The sequence below is a fragment of the Solanum stenotomum genome, unplaced genomic scaffold (assembly GCF_019186545.1).
Source record: "Solanum stenotomum isolate F172 unplaced genomic scaffold, ASM1918654v1 scaffold19785, whole genome shotgun sequence".
NCBI classification, from domain to species: domain Eukaryota; kingdom Viridiplantae; phylum Streptophyta; class Magnoliopsida; order Solanales; family Solanaceae; genus Solanum; species Solanum stenotomum.
Window position 1 is genome coordinate 137,594 of NW_026025709.1, and position 14,976 is coordinate 152,569.

Below are 14,976 nucleotides of genomic sequence, written 5' to 3' on the forward strand. Positions count from 1 at the left end.
GTACCAAAAATCATGCAACTGACTCAATTAACACGTGAGCCCTTACCCTGCACACCAAGCATGTGGACGGACCGACCAACTTTCACGCACCTCCACGGATTCCTACCACCTCCCACCAACACAGGTACAAGGTACAAGGTAACTCTGCCCGCCAAGGCTAGGACAGATGAGAAGAATCACCTAATGTTTTTTTGTCTCCATTGAGTTTTGAACCTGAGACCTCAGGATTCTCAACGACTTCATTGACCACTAATAAGAATTTAAACACACACAAAAGAAGAAAAAAAATACCTAAAGATATTGACAGGAGGAGAAATGAAAACTTACAGACAGTGTCTTCCTATAATTGGAGGCCTAAACACATGACTGAACTAGGTTAGTGAAGTGTAGTGTTTTATTATTCTCTAAGATGCCAAAACTGTTGCATTATTCTGTCTATTCATCGGACCTGGCATCTTCTACGCGGCTGCCTAGCTTAACAATGTCTTCAACAAAAATCTTTCCCTCTGCAACAAAAAGACTCAACAGAAGTTAGAAGCAGCATATATAAAGAGACATTCGGTTTTTCGGGTCAATTGTGAATTAAGATAATTAATGACAAATACAAAAATCTACATTGTAGGAACTAAATTAAGAGTTGCTTCGTATAAAACCATGTTTATTTCAATTGCAAAATACAGCAACTTCAGTACTAATCCAAAGAAGAAAATCTGATGTATGAATTAAGTAATAACTTAAAGAAGTTCAAAGAAAAGGAAACAACAGATACATACAGTAAAAGGTAACTGTTTTCTGACTTCTTTGAAAAGAATGTATTAAATTAAAAGCAATTAAAAGAAATGAGGGTCATTCTCAGGAATGTGGAACCTAAAAAAGTAGTTATTCTAGATAATAAGGAATCCTTTGGTGCTCATACAATGTTAATCACTAACTTCCCGACGTCTATTATTTACCATGAATGGGCAAATAGGTCATCATTTGAATATACAGTGAGGCGGGTTGATTATAAAGTTAAGCTGGTTTATTTAGGACAGTTGAGGTTTGGAACTCTTCAATCAAGGATTTCGTATAGTTAATATGTGACTTCTTTAGTTGAGGGTGCACACACGGTTATCCAAAAACGACTTCTTTAGTAGTATAGTTGCTGAAAGTTACTCACAGACCATCAAGTGTGCTATTGCTAATTGCTACCAAACAAACAGTGTCTCAGTTTTTAAAAAACGGCATTTAAACAGCAAAAAACTTCAAACAAAATTGAAAAGTGACCTGTATCTTTGGAAAGGTTGCTGATGAGTTCTTGAACCCCTTCTTTGCCAAGAGTATCCTTCAAGTACATGGCTGCAGCGGCTAGCTCCTCAGGAGTCACTTTTCCATCATAATCCCTGTACAACAAAACAACATGCAAGTCAATTAAAAGCTAAATTTTGGATCTGCGCTGTTGCAGATGAGCATGTAAATTCCCGGCAACTTAGGTCACCACTGAAAGCCTCAAACCAGACCACACTAATGAGAGAAATATAAACATGATTATTATTACTTCCAGTCATGATATGGTAATGATCACGTGCATGGCTCATGATTAATATTCCGCCAATTCATCTTCAAAAGACAACACAGATATCATTCATGTTTTGCAACATGAGAATCATTCCATGATAAGGAGCACATTTCTGCCCACAAGCTCGTGAATAAATAGGTAGATTAATAGATAAGTAAAGGGAACAAGATTTCCCCCAACTTCGACCTTAATTTCATTGGAGTTGGAGAAGGACACAACTATGCAAAATGGTTTTGTACTAGTATAAAAAAGAAAATGTCAAAGCCCAAAATTGATCATCAAGCAAAACCTTTTGATAAGGATCACCAAGCAGGATTATCAAGCAAAACACTGCTATTCACCTGTCAAGTATTTGCCAATGGTTGCCAATTTTGGCATCAACATCATCAATTTCCTTCTCAAGATTTTGAAGCATGGAATCAACCTGAAACATATTAAGCCAATAAATAAGTAATTTCAAGCAAGCTGTAGGAACACATCCCAGTGTGCTGTTTGTTTTCCCTTGATTATCTTCTACATCACCTTTATCTGATGCTTTGCTCAATTTTTTTAGGATATAGAGGACAAACTAAATGTCTTTTGTCACAACCTTTAGGACTATTTCAGGTTGAACATCTCACCTTATCTATGAGTGCAGATGAAACCTCATCATGTTCAGCAGCATGATCATTCTCATCATGAGCAGCTCTATATGCCTTCATGGCATCCACTTCACCAACTGTACCCTCTTCATCTACCATGCTATGATAAAGCTCGATCTGACAAGAAAAGGAATCCTCAATGAGTCACAGATTCTTGTGGAGAATTACCTCGCCTTATAGAGAACCAAAGAGATACTCGCAACTTGCAAAAAAAATACCAGAAAAACATCAATAGCAAATGGAGTCAGGCAGCCAACAGGTGTAATTTCTTTCTTTTATTATATTTTTAAACTTATCTTTTGGTTGGGGGAGAGAAAAGGATAGCTGGAGAAACAAGGTCCCCTATTAATTCTCTGCTATTAATTGAATATTCTGCTGTTTAAGCAAGTCAAAAAATTGTGACATAGAAGACACTGAGTCAATATAGATATCCTAGGATTATGCTAGGCTTTCCTTTTGCCTTGTAAATATGGTCTTAGCACAACCTATGAGCTGTTTTGGTCAATATACACAAATGTTACTTTATCAAATGGAAGTAAGGACATAATGAAATGATAAACATAAGAAAGAATCATTAAGAGCAACAGCTAGTATTAACATAAGATATTCCCATTTGCTTATTCTTGGTCTGATTTCTCATATAGTTGCTTCTGAATGACATACCTCTTTATTTACAAGCCTCAGGAACTCTTCACGCTCTTGGCTAACAGACTGCATAAAATAGAGTTATAAAAGATTGAGAGAAAAGACTAGGTACTGAACAGTCCAAAACTTTTTCAAGTCCATCCTTACAGAAGCAGAAGCCAGAACAGCCAGGGCACGGCTAATTTTACATAGCTGCTCTTGTTTGTCAATTGCTCTTGCTCGAGCTTGCTCTTGTGCTTCTGTAGCAGTAGGAACAATCATCTCTTTCAATGCCACATCCTCTCGACTACAAACAGATTCTTTCCTTCTAGATTTCTCTTCTTCCTCTTTCTCTTTCTCGTCCTCCTCCTGTGGACAATTACAATTACCTCTAAGCAGAAGAGTACTGATGCTTACACAACTTGATGTATAAATATATAATACAGATGCCTTAAGAGGCAGATTCATTTCCTGATGGATACCATTGTCAAAAAATAGGATCCCCGGTTAAGAGAACAAAAAAAGATCCCTCCACTACATCTAAGCAGGGGAGAGGGGTTGGAAAAGAAAAGGCATAAGAAAACTGTTCATTTCACAAGAATAAAAGAAGACATCAACCTTGATAAGCTCCTCTTGCATTTTAAGAAATTCCAATTTCCTCCTCCTTTCCGATAGAGAATCTTCAGATGGCAGGGAAGTGATGCCCACAGTGTCCACAACCTCATCTGGTAGCGAAGACAGTGTAGCTCCAACAACCTCCTCTGGCTTCAACCTTCCAGAAACAGTGAAAGATCTGCTCACATGCAAAGAAAAAGCAGGTCATATATGCTCAAAAGTGAACAAAACTAATCAGTTGCAAGTTAAATAATCCAGAAAATGTGTAATATGTGCACGCATATACTAGTCTACAGGTGCTGAATTTCAGAGAGAGAGAGAGACTGAGATACCTGGAAAGGATCAGAAGTGAAGAAGGCACTGAATGATTAAGTGACAAATCCAACCAATCTCGGAGCTGCACTTAAGAATAACAATATCAGAACAAAATACTCTGATCTTCTACAAATGGTGATTACTAAAAATCTTCTTATTATAAAGAGAATAAAAAGATCACACCAAGTTGCTCTCACTACACAATATTCGTTCAAACTGAATCTCCATCATTTTCAGAGATGGTGCAATGTTCTTTGCTAACAAAAACTCACATTGCATGTTGAAACAAAGACGCAACTGTTAGGATCCTAAGTACACTTATCTCTGTGCATGTTGATAAAGTAAAAAAACAGTTGAACAAAAAGGAAGGACAAAAGTCTATCTCTGAGAGAAAAATAACAGCAGAGACTTATTAGAGATTGTTGGACAGAAAAGGTGACAGGAGCCTAAAGAAATTTACTGATCCAATTCCAGAGTACTACATCATTGACTTTAAAGTTCATTGAATGCATGAATAATTGACTTTGAACCTCATTTCCCTCATATTTGGTTTACGGAAGCAGTCAGAGACTTGTTCTTTCATTTCCATACTTCCCCTAAATGAAGTACATATTCTTCTCTTCTAGTTTTCTTGTAACTGAAGGAACTAAAAACATTTCTTTTCCTTTTGTCAATTCAATATTTGTGAGGAGTTATCGTCCCCTTTGGTTTCTTAATTTCTTATGAAACAGTGAAAATGGACCACATCCTCACCCTTTTGCTTCTCCACATGCCCATTAACTTTTGTGTCAATGACGACAGCGGTACAGCTAATTGAGTGCTTATACGAACTTATTTCTTCATATCCATTTGAGCAGAAGGATCATAGCCATTCTAATGACGTGTTTCACATTCAAAGTCTAGATGCCAGACGGTTCCTCCATCACTATAAACCAGTTAACTTTAGAACAGTAAAGATGATAGTCCCTTCGTCCCCATTTATTTGGCATTCTTTTCCTTTTTATCTGTCCCTAAAATTGAGATGTTTTCATATTTAGAAATTAAACTTGATCTTTACCTTCCAATTTTGCGCTGATTGAAATGTTCAATGAGAATTGGCATGACTTGACACGGCCCACTGCATAAAAATACTAGTATGGTACTAAGAATACTTGTAAAAATGTAGCACTTGTTTCACAAGACTTCCTTTCTTTCTTGATCTCTGTGCCTACTCAAATACTCGCAGACAAATAGAGAAGAGTACTTTTCATTGCTAATGAAAATTTTCAACAAGAAAATCTCTAAAAAAAGATGAAGTCAACATTGAATATCTTAGCAAAGATCGTCTGAGAAACAGATATTGCAAGTGCAATCCATCATCTAATAATTTAGCTGAAAAAGTTGCTGCAATTCAGTGAAAACTATTGACAGGATATGCACATAATATCGAACTGAACAAAATATTTTTGCATTGATGTTTATTACAGAAAAATTGACGAAGAACCTGTTGGCGCATTTCTTCCACGGAAAATAAACCAAGCATGCCTCGCTCTCTACAATCTTCACGAAGTTCTGCCTCTGAAAGGGATTCCACACCTTCAGCTTGAATCAATTTGTCATCAACTTTAATCCTATGAAAATGATAGGAGTTTCAGTATCAAGTATATTTTACTAGATTCAACTGAACAAAGATGAAACTAGTTACTTTGAAAGTAGCCAGTATATGTCGTATGACATGTTAATGAACATGTAGACATGTTCCTTCTAATTATGAAAAGCAACACCTAGATACTTGAGAAATCACTTGGCTGTTACGTCTCCAAGAACTGCATTACTCACCTTTTATCCCAGGCTATATAACACTAACAAAGACAGACTGGTAGAGTTGCAATATTTGTACTACTCATTGATGTTGCTTCTTGTTATAAGAGTAAAGACAGCTTTTTCCATCAACAATTAAACAAGTGAAAAATTGTTTCCATCAGCAAACAACTGGTCGATCACATTTTTGTTTCCCAATAAAGTGAAAATATTTGCAATTACTTTCTTTCAGAGCTGCAGATTTAATATTGTTTGAGTTATGTAGCTTGCACAAGCACAACTAAACAAACTGTAACGTCTTCCCAGCGAATGTTCAAGAAGTCAAGAGAAACTGAATGTACATCCATATGAAGGACCATTTTCTTATTTCTGTTGACAAATTAAACAGGCTGACATAACAAGTTCCTCTTTCTGATACAGTTCTTCTAGACAATGCTTCAAACACCTTAATCAGAGTCCAAAACACCACACCAGAAGAATTTTATGTAATTGATCACTACTGAACGATGTCAGGGGAAACCTCTTTTCTTGTACCTCCACAAGCGTCAAGAACAAGACAAAGAATGGCCTACTTTCAAAGGAATTGAATATACATCCACATGAAGGACATTTTTCTTATTTCTGACAACAAATTAAACAGACTGATTTATCAAGTTCCTCTTTCTGATGCAATTTTCCTAGATACTGCTTCAAACACCTTATTCAGAGTCCAAGCACCACCACCAAAAGAGTTTCATACTATACTGGAGATTCAGGAAGTGAATCACTACTGAACAGAGTTAGGGAAAACTTCTTTTTTTTAGAATGATAATGTTAGGGAAAACTTCTTTTCCTCTACGACTACAAGTATCAAAAACAAGTCAAAGTATGGCCTACTTTCACAAACTGTGACTGACTAAAAAGTAAACTTACATTCAGAAATCAGAACATCCAGAACAGTCTCTAACATGCATTTTCTTTAAACAATATCCTACATAGAAATATGTGGCACACCTTTGCAATCTCTTCCGAAGCATAAAACGCAAATAAGCATCTGTTCCATAAGGACTGATCCCCATATACTTGCACATACTTACTAATCGAGACCTGAGAAATAGATAAGATACAATTCCTTCCATATTCAGAGATAAGCTCGCATATCAAGTTGACTAGATGCAACCATAGAGAATAAAAGACTTAGTTATAAACCCAACCTGCTTATATTATCTAGGGTAAGTTCATCATTGAACAGCTTGGCAAAGCCTAAAATTTCCTCATTTGTGACTCCTGCACCTCTTCTAACCTGCATGAAGTTATAAGGCCTGTATTTAGACAAACAGAATGCTATTGATCTTGGTTGGCATTTCTTGTTTCCATATTTTTAGCCTCTGGAGGCATGTAGGGGACAGTAATGGTTGTCTATCAAGAGTGAGTCACCTTGCTCAGAAATTCATCAAGATCTTCAGCTGTTTTCTTTAATTCTCCACTCCGAGAGTTTTGGACTTCTTTAGCCATCTCCTTGACAGTGTCTTGAAGAAATTTTGCATACTCTATCCTCGCAATCAACCTCCTCTTTAATGCTTCCTATAAGTGAACCATTCCAAGAAAGTAAGTTGATGATCTTTGGAGGATAAGTTCTTTTGCTTAAGTAAACGCAGAAGTAATAATCTGAGATTGCTAATAACACTGCAATTTGTTAGAATGTGCACAAAAGCATTTCACCGGACATGTCACGCCTGCAGCTTCCAGAGGACATGACCCTAGATATGAAGATTTGGAGGTCATGGATTAGGATAGAAGTTTAGTAAGAAGTTGTGTGTTGTATAGTTGTTTCCTTATCAGTATTGTTTGTATTACTCTCCTACTACATTGTCCTTCGATTTTAGTTTCTCCTTGGCTTCGGTTATCATATTATTTGTTGTTGCAACTGTTATCTTCTCCATTTGTTTTCAGTATGAATTCTTCAGTACTTTCTTTGATTTACAAGCATGACTTTTGGATATGCTTTACTTGAGTTGAGGGTCAATCGGAAACAGCCTCTCTACCTTCCCAAGGTAGGGGTAAGGTTGTGTACGCACCACCCTTCCCAGACCCCACTTATGGAATTATACTGGGTATGTTGTTGTTGTTGTATATGACGAAACCTAGATTGAGAAATCAAGGCCTAGAACTACAAATCAGCAAAAATCTACGACATCACACAAGTTAAAAATATTACAGACTACTTAGACTACAACCCAAAAAAATTAATTTACACTCGGAAAGAAAGGATTTGACCTGTTCTTTCATTTTGTCTTGAAAAGTAGATGGCAGCATGTTTGGAAATAGCTTCAAGAACACAGGCAGTAAGAATTCCATGAACGGGACAATGATGAAAACAGCAAACGGAACAAGCCTGAACATATCAGCTGTAGTCCGTGTCAGCTGTTGCCTCTCTCTTCTAGAAAGACTCTTTCCACTAGCTAGCTTTATCAGCAGTCTTGAACTGATCCTCATGTCAGCCCATAGGAGCTTAAAACCTAGCCAATAATGTTGCAGAGTAGATGTAAACTCATCTTTCCAGTGAGCAAGTTTTTTGGCCCAATCTTCCCTGAATAAATACCCAAAAAGATAAGGAAAGCATGCAACTAAGCACTATCAGAGGCACTTCTTGTTTAGCCAAAAATGAATCAATAGGTTCTAACAATCCTAACCTACTCATTGAGGCCACCATTCTCAAAGAGGGACCAATCCCCAAAAGTGTTGCCCATACTCTCTGTATAACAGATTTAGCAACTTTCTGAGATTCTTGCAGGCGTTTCGCTTTTGCTTTGGCCTTTGCAGTACTTAATCCTACGACAGCTTGATCACAATCCTCTGGAGAAGCTTCACATTTCTTTTTGGCAATCAACTCTTCTTCATCATCACTTCCCAAATTAGGTTGTTTTGCTGTTGCAGTAGAAGCACAACGTACAGAGTACGGCCACAAACTCATGCCAGCCGAAGGAACAACATCAACTCTTCTATCTAGATAGCCAAATACTATAGTACTATAACGTTTTGTCCGGAAGAATCCTAAACCTGAAAATCCATCATTTATTGGAGAAACTTCGTCATGATTCTTTCTTTTATCCAAACCTTGACATATACAATTCATAGTTGAGCTGAAACTGCAGGGGTCAAAATAGTGAGCAGATTGCCCATTCCCCCAACTCTGAAGATTTTGAATAAACCGAGCAGAGACATTCAAATAGTCAGAAAGGAGCCTCCTCCTCCGTTGAATCGCCCTAGAAGCCATTAATTTCCTCTTCACTAACAAACAAAAATCATCATGTTCAGCAAGTGGCACAACGTTACTTGAATTAGATAAAACACCAACAGTGAAACTGCAAATCATACGCGATTAATTGCATATTATAGAACAATGATCTCTTCTTCCATTTCTTCTAAATATATAGACATAACATAGAATGCCAGCAATAACTGCAAATATGCTCTAGAGATAGATAGACACACACTTATTGATCCTTCTAGACCTTCTAGAGGTTCCACTGCATGCCTCCAAGGTTGTGCCATTGTGGCCAAGCAATCGATAAAACTGGAATGTAAGATTAGTATTCCTTCCACCAATACTCAGTATCCGTGTTGATGGAAGGAGCAGTCGGCTGGTCGATTAGTCGAGATGCATGCAAATTGGCACAAACACCACCAGTACACACATATTAATTGATATTATAATACAAAGTTTTCTCCTTTCATTTCATCTTAATATATGTAATACAAATTCGCTCGAACACGTGGAGAAAAAAGAAAAAAAAATAGCAATCTGCAAGTAGATCTAAAATTAAATTACACAGGACACAAGCATAAAACTGCAAATATAGTCAATTAATCTCCTCTTTCATTTCTTCTCAACATATACTCTGCAAATCTGTGCTTAGAAATTATATTTTAAAAAAAACAAGAAAAGCTAAAATTAAACAACATAGATCACCAGCACTAAAAAAAACTGCAAACATACTCCATTGATTGCCGCCTATTACACAATAAATTTTTTCTTCTTCACACCACAAATTCAGCTAAAATTTCAGAAAAATACACTTACAAATCACAAGAAGCGAAAATTTTGATTTCACACAAAATCGACACTTCAAAATGAAACAATAATTCGCGAGATTAAAACTGATGAATTTTCCACAGCTAACAACATTAAAAGCGATGATGAAAAAAGCTTCAACACTTAAAAGTTTCTCCTCGTTTGATGCGCAGAGAAGCATGCAAATTTGTGCGTAGAAATTAAAATAACAGGTAAAAAAGCTAGAATTAAACAACACAGAACACCAGCACTAAAAAAACTGCAAACATACTCCATTGATCGCCGCCTATTACACAATAAATTTTTTCTTCTTCACACCCCAAATTCAGCTAAAATTTCAGAAAAATACACTTACAAATCACAAAAAGCGAAAACTTTGATTTAACACAAAATCGACACTTCAAAATGAAACGATCGCGAGATTAAAACTGATGAATTTTCCACAGCTAACAACATTAAAAGCGATGATGAAAAAAGCTTCAACATTTAAAAGTTTCTCCTCGTTTGATGCGCAGAGAAAATAGTTTTGCAGAGAAATTCGCAGAGAAACATGCAAATTTGTGCTTAGAAATTAAAATAAAAGGTAAAAAAGCAAAAACTAAACAACACAGAACACCAGCACTAATAGAAACTGCAAACACACTCAATTGATCGCCTATTACGCGATAATTCAACATCACTAATTCAGCTAAAATTTACGATAAAAACACTTGCAAATAAAAAAAAATACGAAAAAATTTGTTTTCACATAAAATTGATACTGCAATTGAAACGATGATTCGCGATATTGTAAAAACTTTCAAATTGATGATGAAATTAGCTTCGATACTTACAAATTTCTCCTTGTTTGATGCGCAGAGAGAATGATTTTGTTGAGAAATTCAGATTTTTAACGTGTGTACATGTACGAAGCAATGAGAATGCTTAAGGATTTCAAGTTTCAAGTGTATTTAGAAAGAGAAAAATGGTGGAGTAAAAATAGGCTAAGTTAGGGTCACAATTTATAGACATGAGCTCTCAGGAGGACAAAGAAGCAGATGAAGATTTTAGGGGAAATTGGGGTTTAAGTAATCAGGTGTAGTGCATGTGCAAATTATTCAGTGTACAACACATTGTGGATCGTTGATTAGTTTTTTTTTTCTCATTTTAGTCTAATAATAATATATTTTTGTGTAATCGACTTGAGGGATGTTGGATGTGTGTGGATTTTCCCCTTTGCGGAATTTATAAACTTGTTTTCGATAGACCTTCCTTCTTATAACAACGCATTATCAAAAGGAGCTAGAAAGAATAGCTAAAAATAACGCAAAGTGGTAAGATGAGCATGGACAATTAAGCAATATGTAACAAATAAAAAAGATGAAGTCAAAGATTTTAAGGCTACAGTTTGATTATAAATTTTGAATTAAATTCTGAACAATTATTTTAAAATGCATGTTTAATTCGAATTTATACTTTAAAATCTATAGTCAAATAGGAGCTAAACATGTACTAATATTACTATTATACAAATTTGATTTCTCTTGTTGGATGCTTAATTTTTTGCTTATACCTCTCTTGCCTTTTGTTTAATTTATTTTACAACAGTAAAATAGATGAATAAATCTCTATTCTTGTCATTTTTTTTATGTTCTTTTGATTCATCATTTTGTAAATAATAAAAATGTCTAGAGATTTTACCAAAACACTTGCAAGTATGCATGATATCGTATTGTAAATTTTACATGTAACTCTTAAAATAATATTGAAAAATAACGTAATCGTACTAACATCAAAAGAAATCCCAAATTGAAATGATTTCGAAAAAATTAATTTTTATAAATATAAAATGAAATAATAATTGATAAGATATCATTTTTAGAATATAATCGACCAAATCGAAACATTTAAATTTACCCATTTGTCTTAACTTTATTTCTTAAAATAAATCTTCTGGTTAATACATGAAGTAATCCTACTATCTTCAAAAGAAAGAAAACTAATTACTATGACATTCCATATAAATAAAATGATAATAAGGAAATAAAATTATTTACACGCCAAAAATATATATGGATTACAACTTTAAATGATAAACTTACTTTTATTTTGTTTACTAGCTAATATACAGTCAAAACATTTTTATAACGGTCCGCTAATAACAACATTTTATTAGTCAAAAGATATTCAAATACAAACAAGGTTTGATTGTTTGTCCAATTCTCAATATTTAAAGGACCATAATTTTACAATATCATAAATACCAAATCTTACCCTATTTATGGTCTGATTTTTTTCATTGTTCAAATTCCAAACATATCATAGAATTTTCCCTATATAATAAAGATTATTGTATAGCATAACCTTCATAGAAAAAATCATTTTGGACTTCTTTCACTTCTTCTTTTTTGTTTTCCATTTATCAAACATGGAATTGAATTTGGAATTCATCTCCACAAAACTCATAAAACCATCCATACCAACACCACAACACCTTAAGAATTACAAGTTATCGTTCTTCGATCAGCTCGCGGAGAGGGAACATATGCCATTACTACTTTTCTATCCACATGGTAACAACGATGACAACATCAATGATGACAAGTTTGATGAGAAACTCGAAATATCCCTATCCAGGATTTTATCTCATGTTTATCCTGCAGCAGGAAGGTTGTCAATGGATCGATGTTCAATCGATTGCCTTGACCAAGGTGTCAAGTTTACAAAAGCCAAAGTCAATTGCCAATTCAACGATTTCATCAATCAAGTCCAAAATGACCTTAATCTCGCCCTGTTTTTCTTCCCTTGGGATATCCAGGATTTGAAGGACGCGGATTTTGATAGTACTCCACCTATGGTTGTACAAGTGACAAAATTCGAATGTGGTGGTACTGCTATCTCAATTAGTGCATCGCACCCAGTAATGGATGGATTCAGTAATTTCAAATTCATTTACGAGTGGGCTAAAGTGTGTAAATTGGGGATTTCAGCTGATCAGATTGATTTCATGAGTTTTGATTTTGGTGAGATTCTTCCAGCAAGAGATTTATCGCATATTTTCCCAAATCGTATTCATCCAATAGAATTAGATGCAAAATTTATAGCAAAGAGATTTTTTATTAATGAACAGACGATATCGTCTCTCAGGGACAAGTTAACAGGGGTGATAGATTCAGGGGAATTATGCTTTAAGCCTTCAAGAGTTGAAATTATTACAGCAATTTTATGGAGGGCTTTAATTCGTGTTTCAGAAGCAAAACACGGATATTTGAGACGTTCATTAGTGTTTTTCCCTGTGAATTTACGCGGAAAAATCTCATTACCTCTAAAAGAAAATGCGTTTGGGAATTATGTAATGGATGCTCCAATACTATTTGTACCCGAGAAGAACAAAATGGAGCTTCATGATTTTGTAACGTTGATTAGGAATTCGGTGCAAAAAGCTATTGATGCTTGTGCTATAGGTTCAGCTGATGATATAATCGCGACTGTGGCTAATTCATACAAGGAAATTTTCCCGTCAAAAGAATGGGGAACTGACAATGATGAAGTTGACAAGTGTATAATTTCGAGTTTGTGTAAGTTTCCGATGAAGGATGCTGATTTTGGTCGAGGAAAACCGAGTTTGATGCATTTTGGATTGAGAAATTTTCATAGTTGTTGGATGTATGATGAAGAATGTGGAAGTATTTGTGTGCAAGTGGACTTAAAGGATAGTTATATGAGTTTATTTGAATGTGAAAGTGATATCAAGGCTTTTACCAATGGAAATCAAGAGCGAATTCAACTGCAGCCGTTACTGTAACCAGAAGAGCGTGAAATTCATTCTCAAGCACTTGCCATGCTTTTTTTTCTTATGAATTTTATAGTAATTCTATGAGTTATATTTACTTATCAATGTTGTTTCTTTGGACCATGATGTTAAGGCATTTGCTAAGTTTTTAGAGTTTTCTATGTTGTTTTTTCGGTCATCTCTCTAGTTTGAAATTAACTAAGTGTTCCTTACTCCAATATTACTTATAAGATTAGCTCAACCTTGTCTAATTATGAAAAAAAGAATAATGTGAGAGATATTCATGTGTTGGGATTAATAGCCAGACATTTTAATAGATATTTTATTTGCTTATAAAAATTGTTTTAGGGCACATATTTGAATAGATATTTTATTTGTTTTGAAATCTTCGTATATGTATTTCAAGCATAGTGAAAATCATCTACATTCTTTAATATTGCTTTAAAATTAATGTCCTTCATTCTTCAATAATTTGACATTTTTATCCCCTTATCTCAAACAAGTCAAAATTAGGGCTGTGCAAAAATCGAACCGGCCAATAAATCAAATTGAAAAAATGTTATTGGCTTATTGATTTATTTTTTTAAAAAAAATCTACCCCTCTCCTTCGAGCTTCCACCTTTTTTCTCCCTTAGTGACTCAAAGTGAGGAGTGTTTATCATTCAAGCAACTGTCTTTTGTCTAGTTTATTGTTATTGAGTTATTGGATTAAAGGGTTTTTAATGATTTTATAGATAAAAAAAATGTTATCGGATTATCAATTCGATTTTAATTTTTTTTTTTTTAGTTTTGAATTATTGAGTAAACCGATAACCCGGTAAGAATGTAGTCATTTCCTCATTTACCTCTACATAAATATAGTAAATATTTATTTCAGTATATATATTTTAATGGTTACTACCTTTAATTTGTCCTTTAGCCTTCAATTCACATTATTGTCCTACTTCTTTTATTTGTATTGCACTTGTACAGTTCTTTTCATTTTCATGGTAGTTAATACTCTTTCTATTTTAATTATGAACATTATGTAAAGTTACAGTATTATCCTGTCGAGCCAAATTATTTGAGAAGCCATATATTTATTTTATGAGCATTTTTTTGTTGGTTAAACCGAATCGTTAAAAGATCAAAAATCAATAAACCGAAAACCATATATTTTTTTCTATATAAAGGGGAAGAGATAAGTGCCACTATATATCTTAGCTTCTTCACTTGGTTGCTTAATCTCTCTTTTGCTATTTCACCACATCTATATACTCATGGCATTTCAAAAAGAAAACATGGAAGTTGAAATCATATCCACAAAATTCATAAAACCATCTTCACCAACTCCAAATCATCTCCAAAATTACAAGTTAGGTTTCTTTGATCAAACAACTGATGAGACACATTTACCTCTTGTTCTTTTTTATCCTCCTACCAACAACATTAATTTTTCAGCTCATGAAGAACAACTTGAGCAATCCTTATCTAGGATTTTAACTCATGTTTACCCTATTTCTGGCAGATTTACCGAGGATAACTCGATATCCTGCCAGGACCAAGGGGTTAAATTTATAAAAGCAAAAGTGAATAGTAAACTCAATGAATTTCTTGA

General features: G+C 34.6%; 2 protein-coding genes across 3 annotated transcripts; one reads left to right on the top strand and one right to left on the bottom strand.

Moving 5' to 3' along the window:
* Nucleotides 1-264: 264 nt before the first annotated feature.
* LOC125850857 (uncharacterized) lies at nt 265-10,595 on the bottom strand. Of its 2 annotated transcripts, none has more exons than XM_049530703.1 (15): nt 10,441-10,581; nt 8,226-8,818; nt 7,810-8,122; nt 6,970-7,116; nt 6,747-6,835; nt 6,547-6,639; nt 5,237-5,363; nt 3,771-3,835; nt 3,442-3,616; nt 2,992-3,192; nt 2,863-2,910; nt 2,179-2,316; nt 1,900-1,982; nt 1,267-1,382; nt 265-506 (listed from the first exon to the last, which is right to left on the bottom strand). In XM_049530703.1, exons 2-15 carry the CDS (start codon nt 8,807-8,809, stop codon nt 436-438), a joined length of 2,250 nt encoding a protein of 749 aa, XP_049386660.1. In that variant the 5' UTR covers nt 8,810-8,818; nt 10,441-10,581; the 3' UTR covers nt 265-435. The 2 variants fall into 2 exon arrangements, with proteins under 2 accessions (XP_049386660.1, XP_049386659.1); XM_049530702.1 differs by having other exon boundaries at nt 266-506; nt 8,226-8,823; nt 10,441-10,595.
* Nucleotides 10,596-11,850: 1,255 nt separating this feature from the next.
* Nucleotides 11,851-13,419, top strand: LOC125850858 (pelargonidin 3-O-(6-caffeoylglucoside) 5-O-(6-O-malonylglucoside) 4'''-malonyltransferase-like). Its single transcript, XM_049530704.1, has one exon. It carries the CDS (start codon nt 12,015-12,017, stop codon nt 13,389-13,391), a length of 1,377 nt encoding a protein of 458 aa, XP_049386661.1. The 5' UTR covers nt 11,851-12,014; the 3' UTR covers nt 13,392-13,419.
* Nucleotides 13,420-14,976: the final 1,557 nt, after the last annotated feature.

Excerpts from the sequence above, each read along its gene's own strand:
- LOC125850857 (XM_049530703.1), bottom strand. The coding sequence starts at position 8,809 with ATGGCTTCTAGGGCGATTCAACGGAGGAGGAGGCTCCTTTCTGACTAT. Across the intron at positions 5,364-6,546 it reads CTTCGGAAGAGATTGCAAAG|GATTAAAGTTGATGACAAAT; the intron begins GTGTGCCACATA and ends TCATTTTCATAG. Across the intron at positions 507-1,266 it reads CAACCTTTCCAAAGATACAG|AGGGAAAGATTTTTGTTGAA; the intron begins GTCACTTTTCAA and ends TTTTTGTTGCAG.
- LOC125850858 (XM_049530704.1), top strand. The coding sequence starts at position 12,015 with ATGGAATTGAATTTGGAATTCATCTCCACAAAACTCATAAAACCATCC.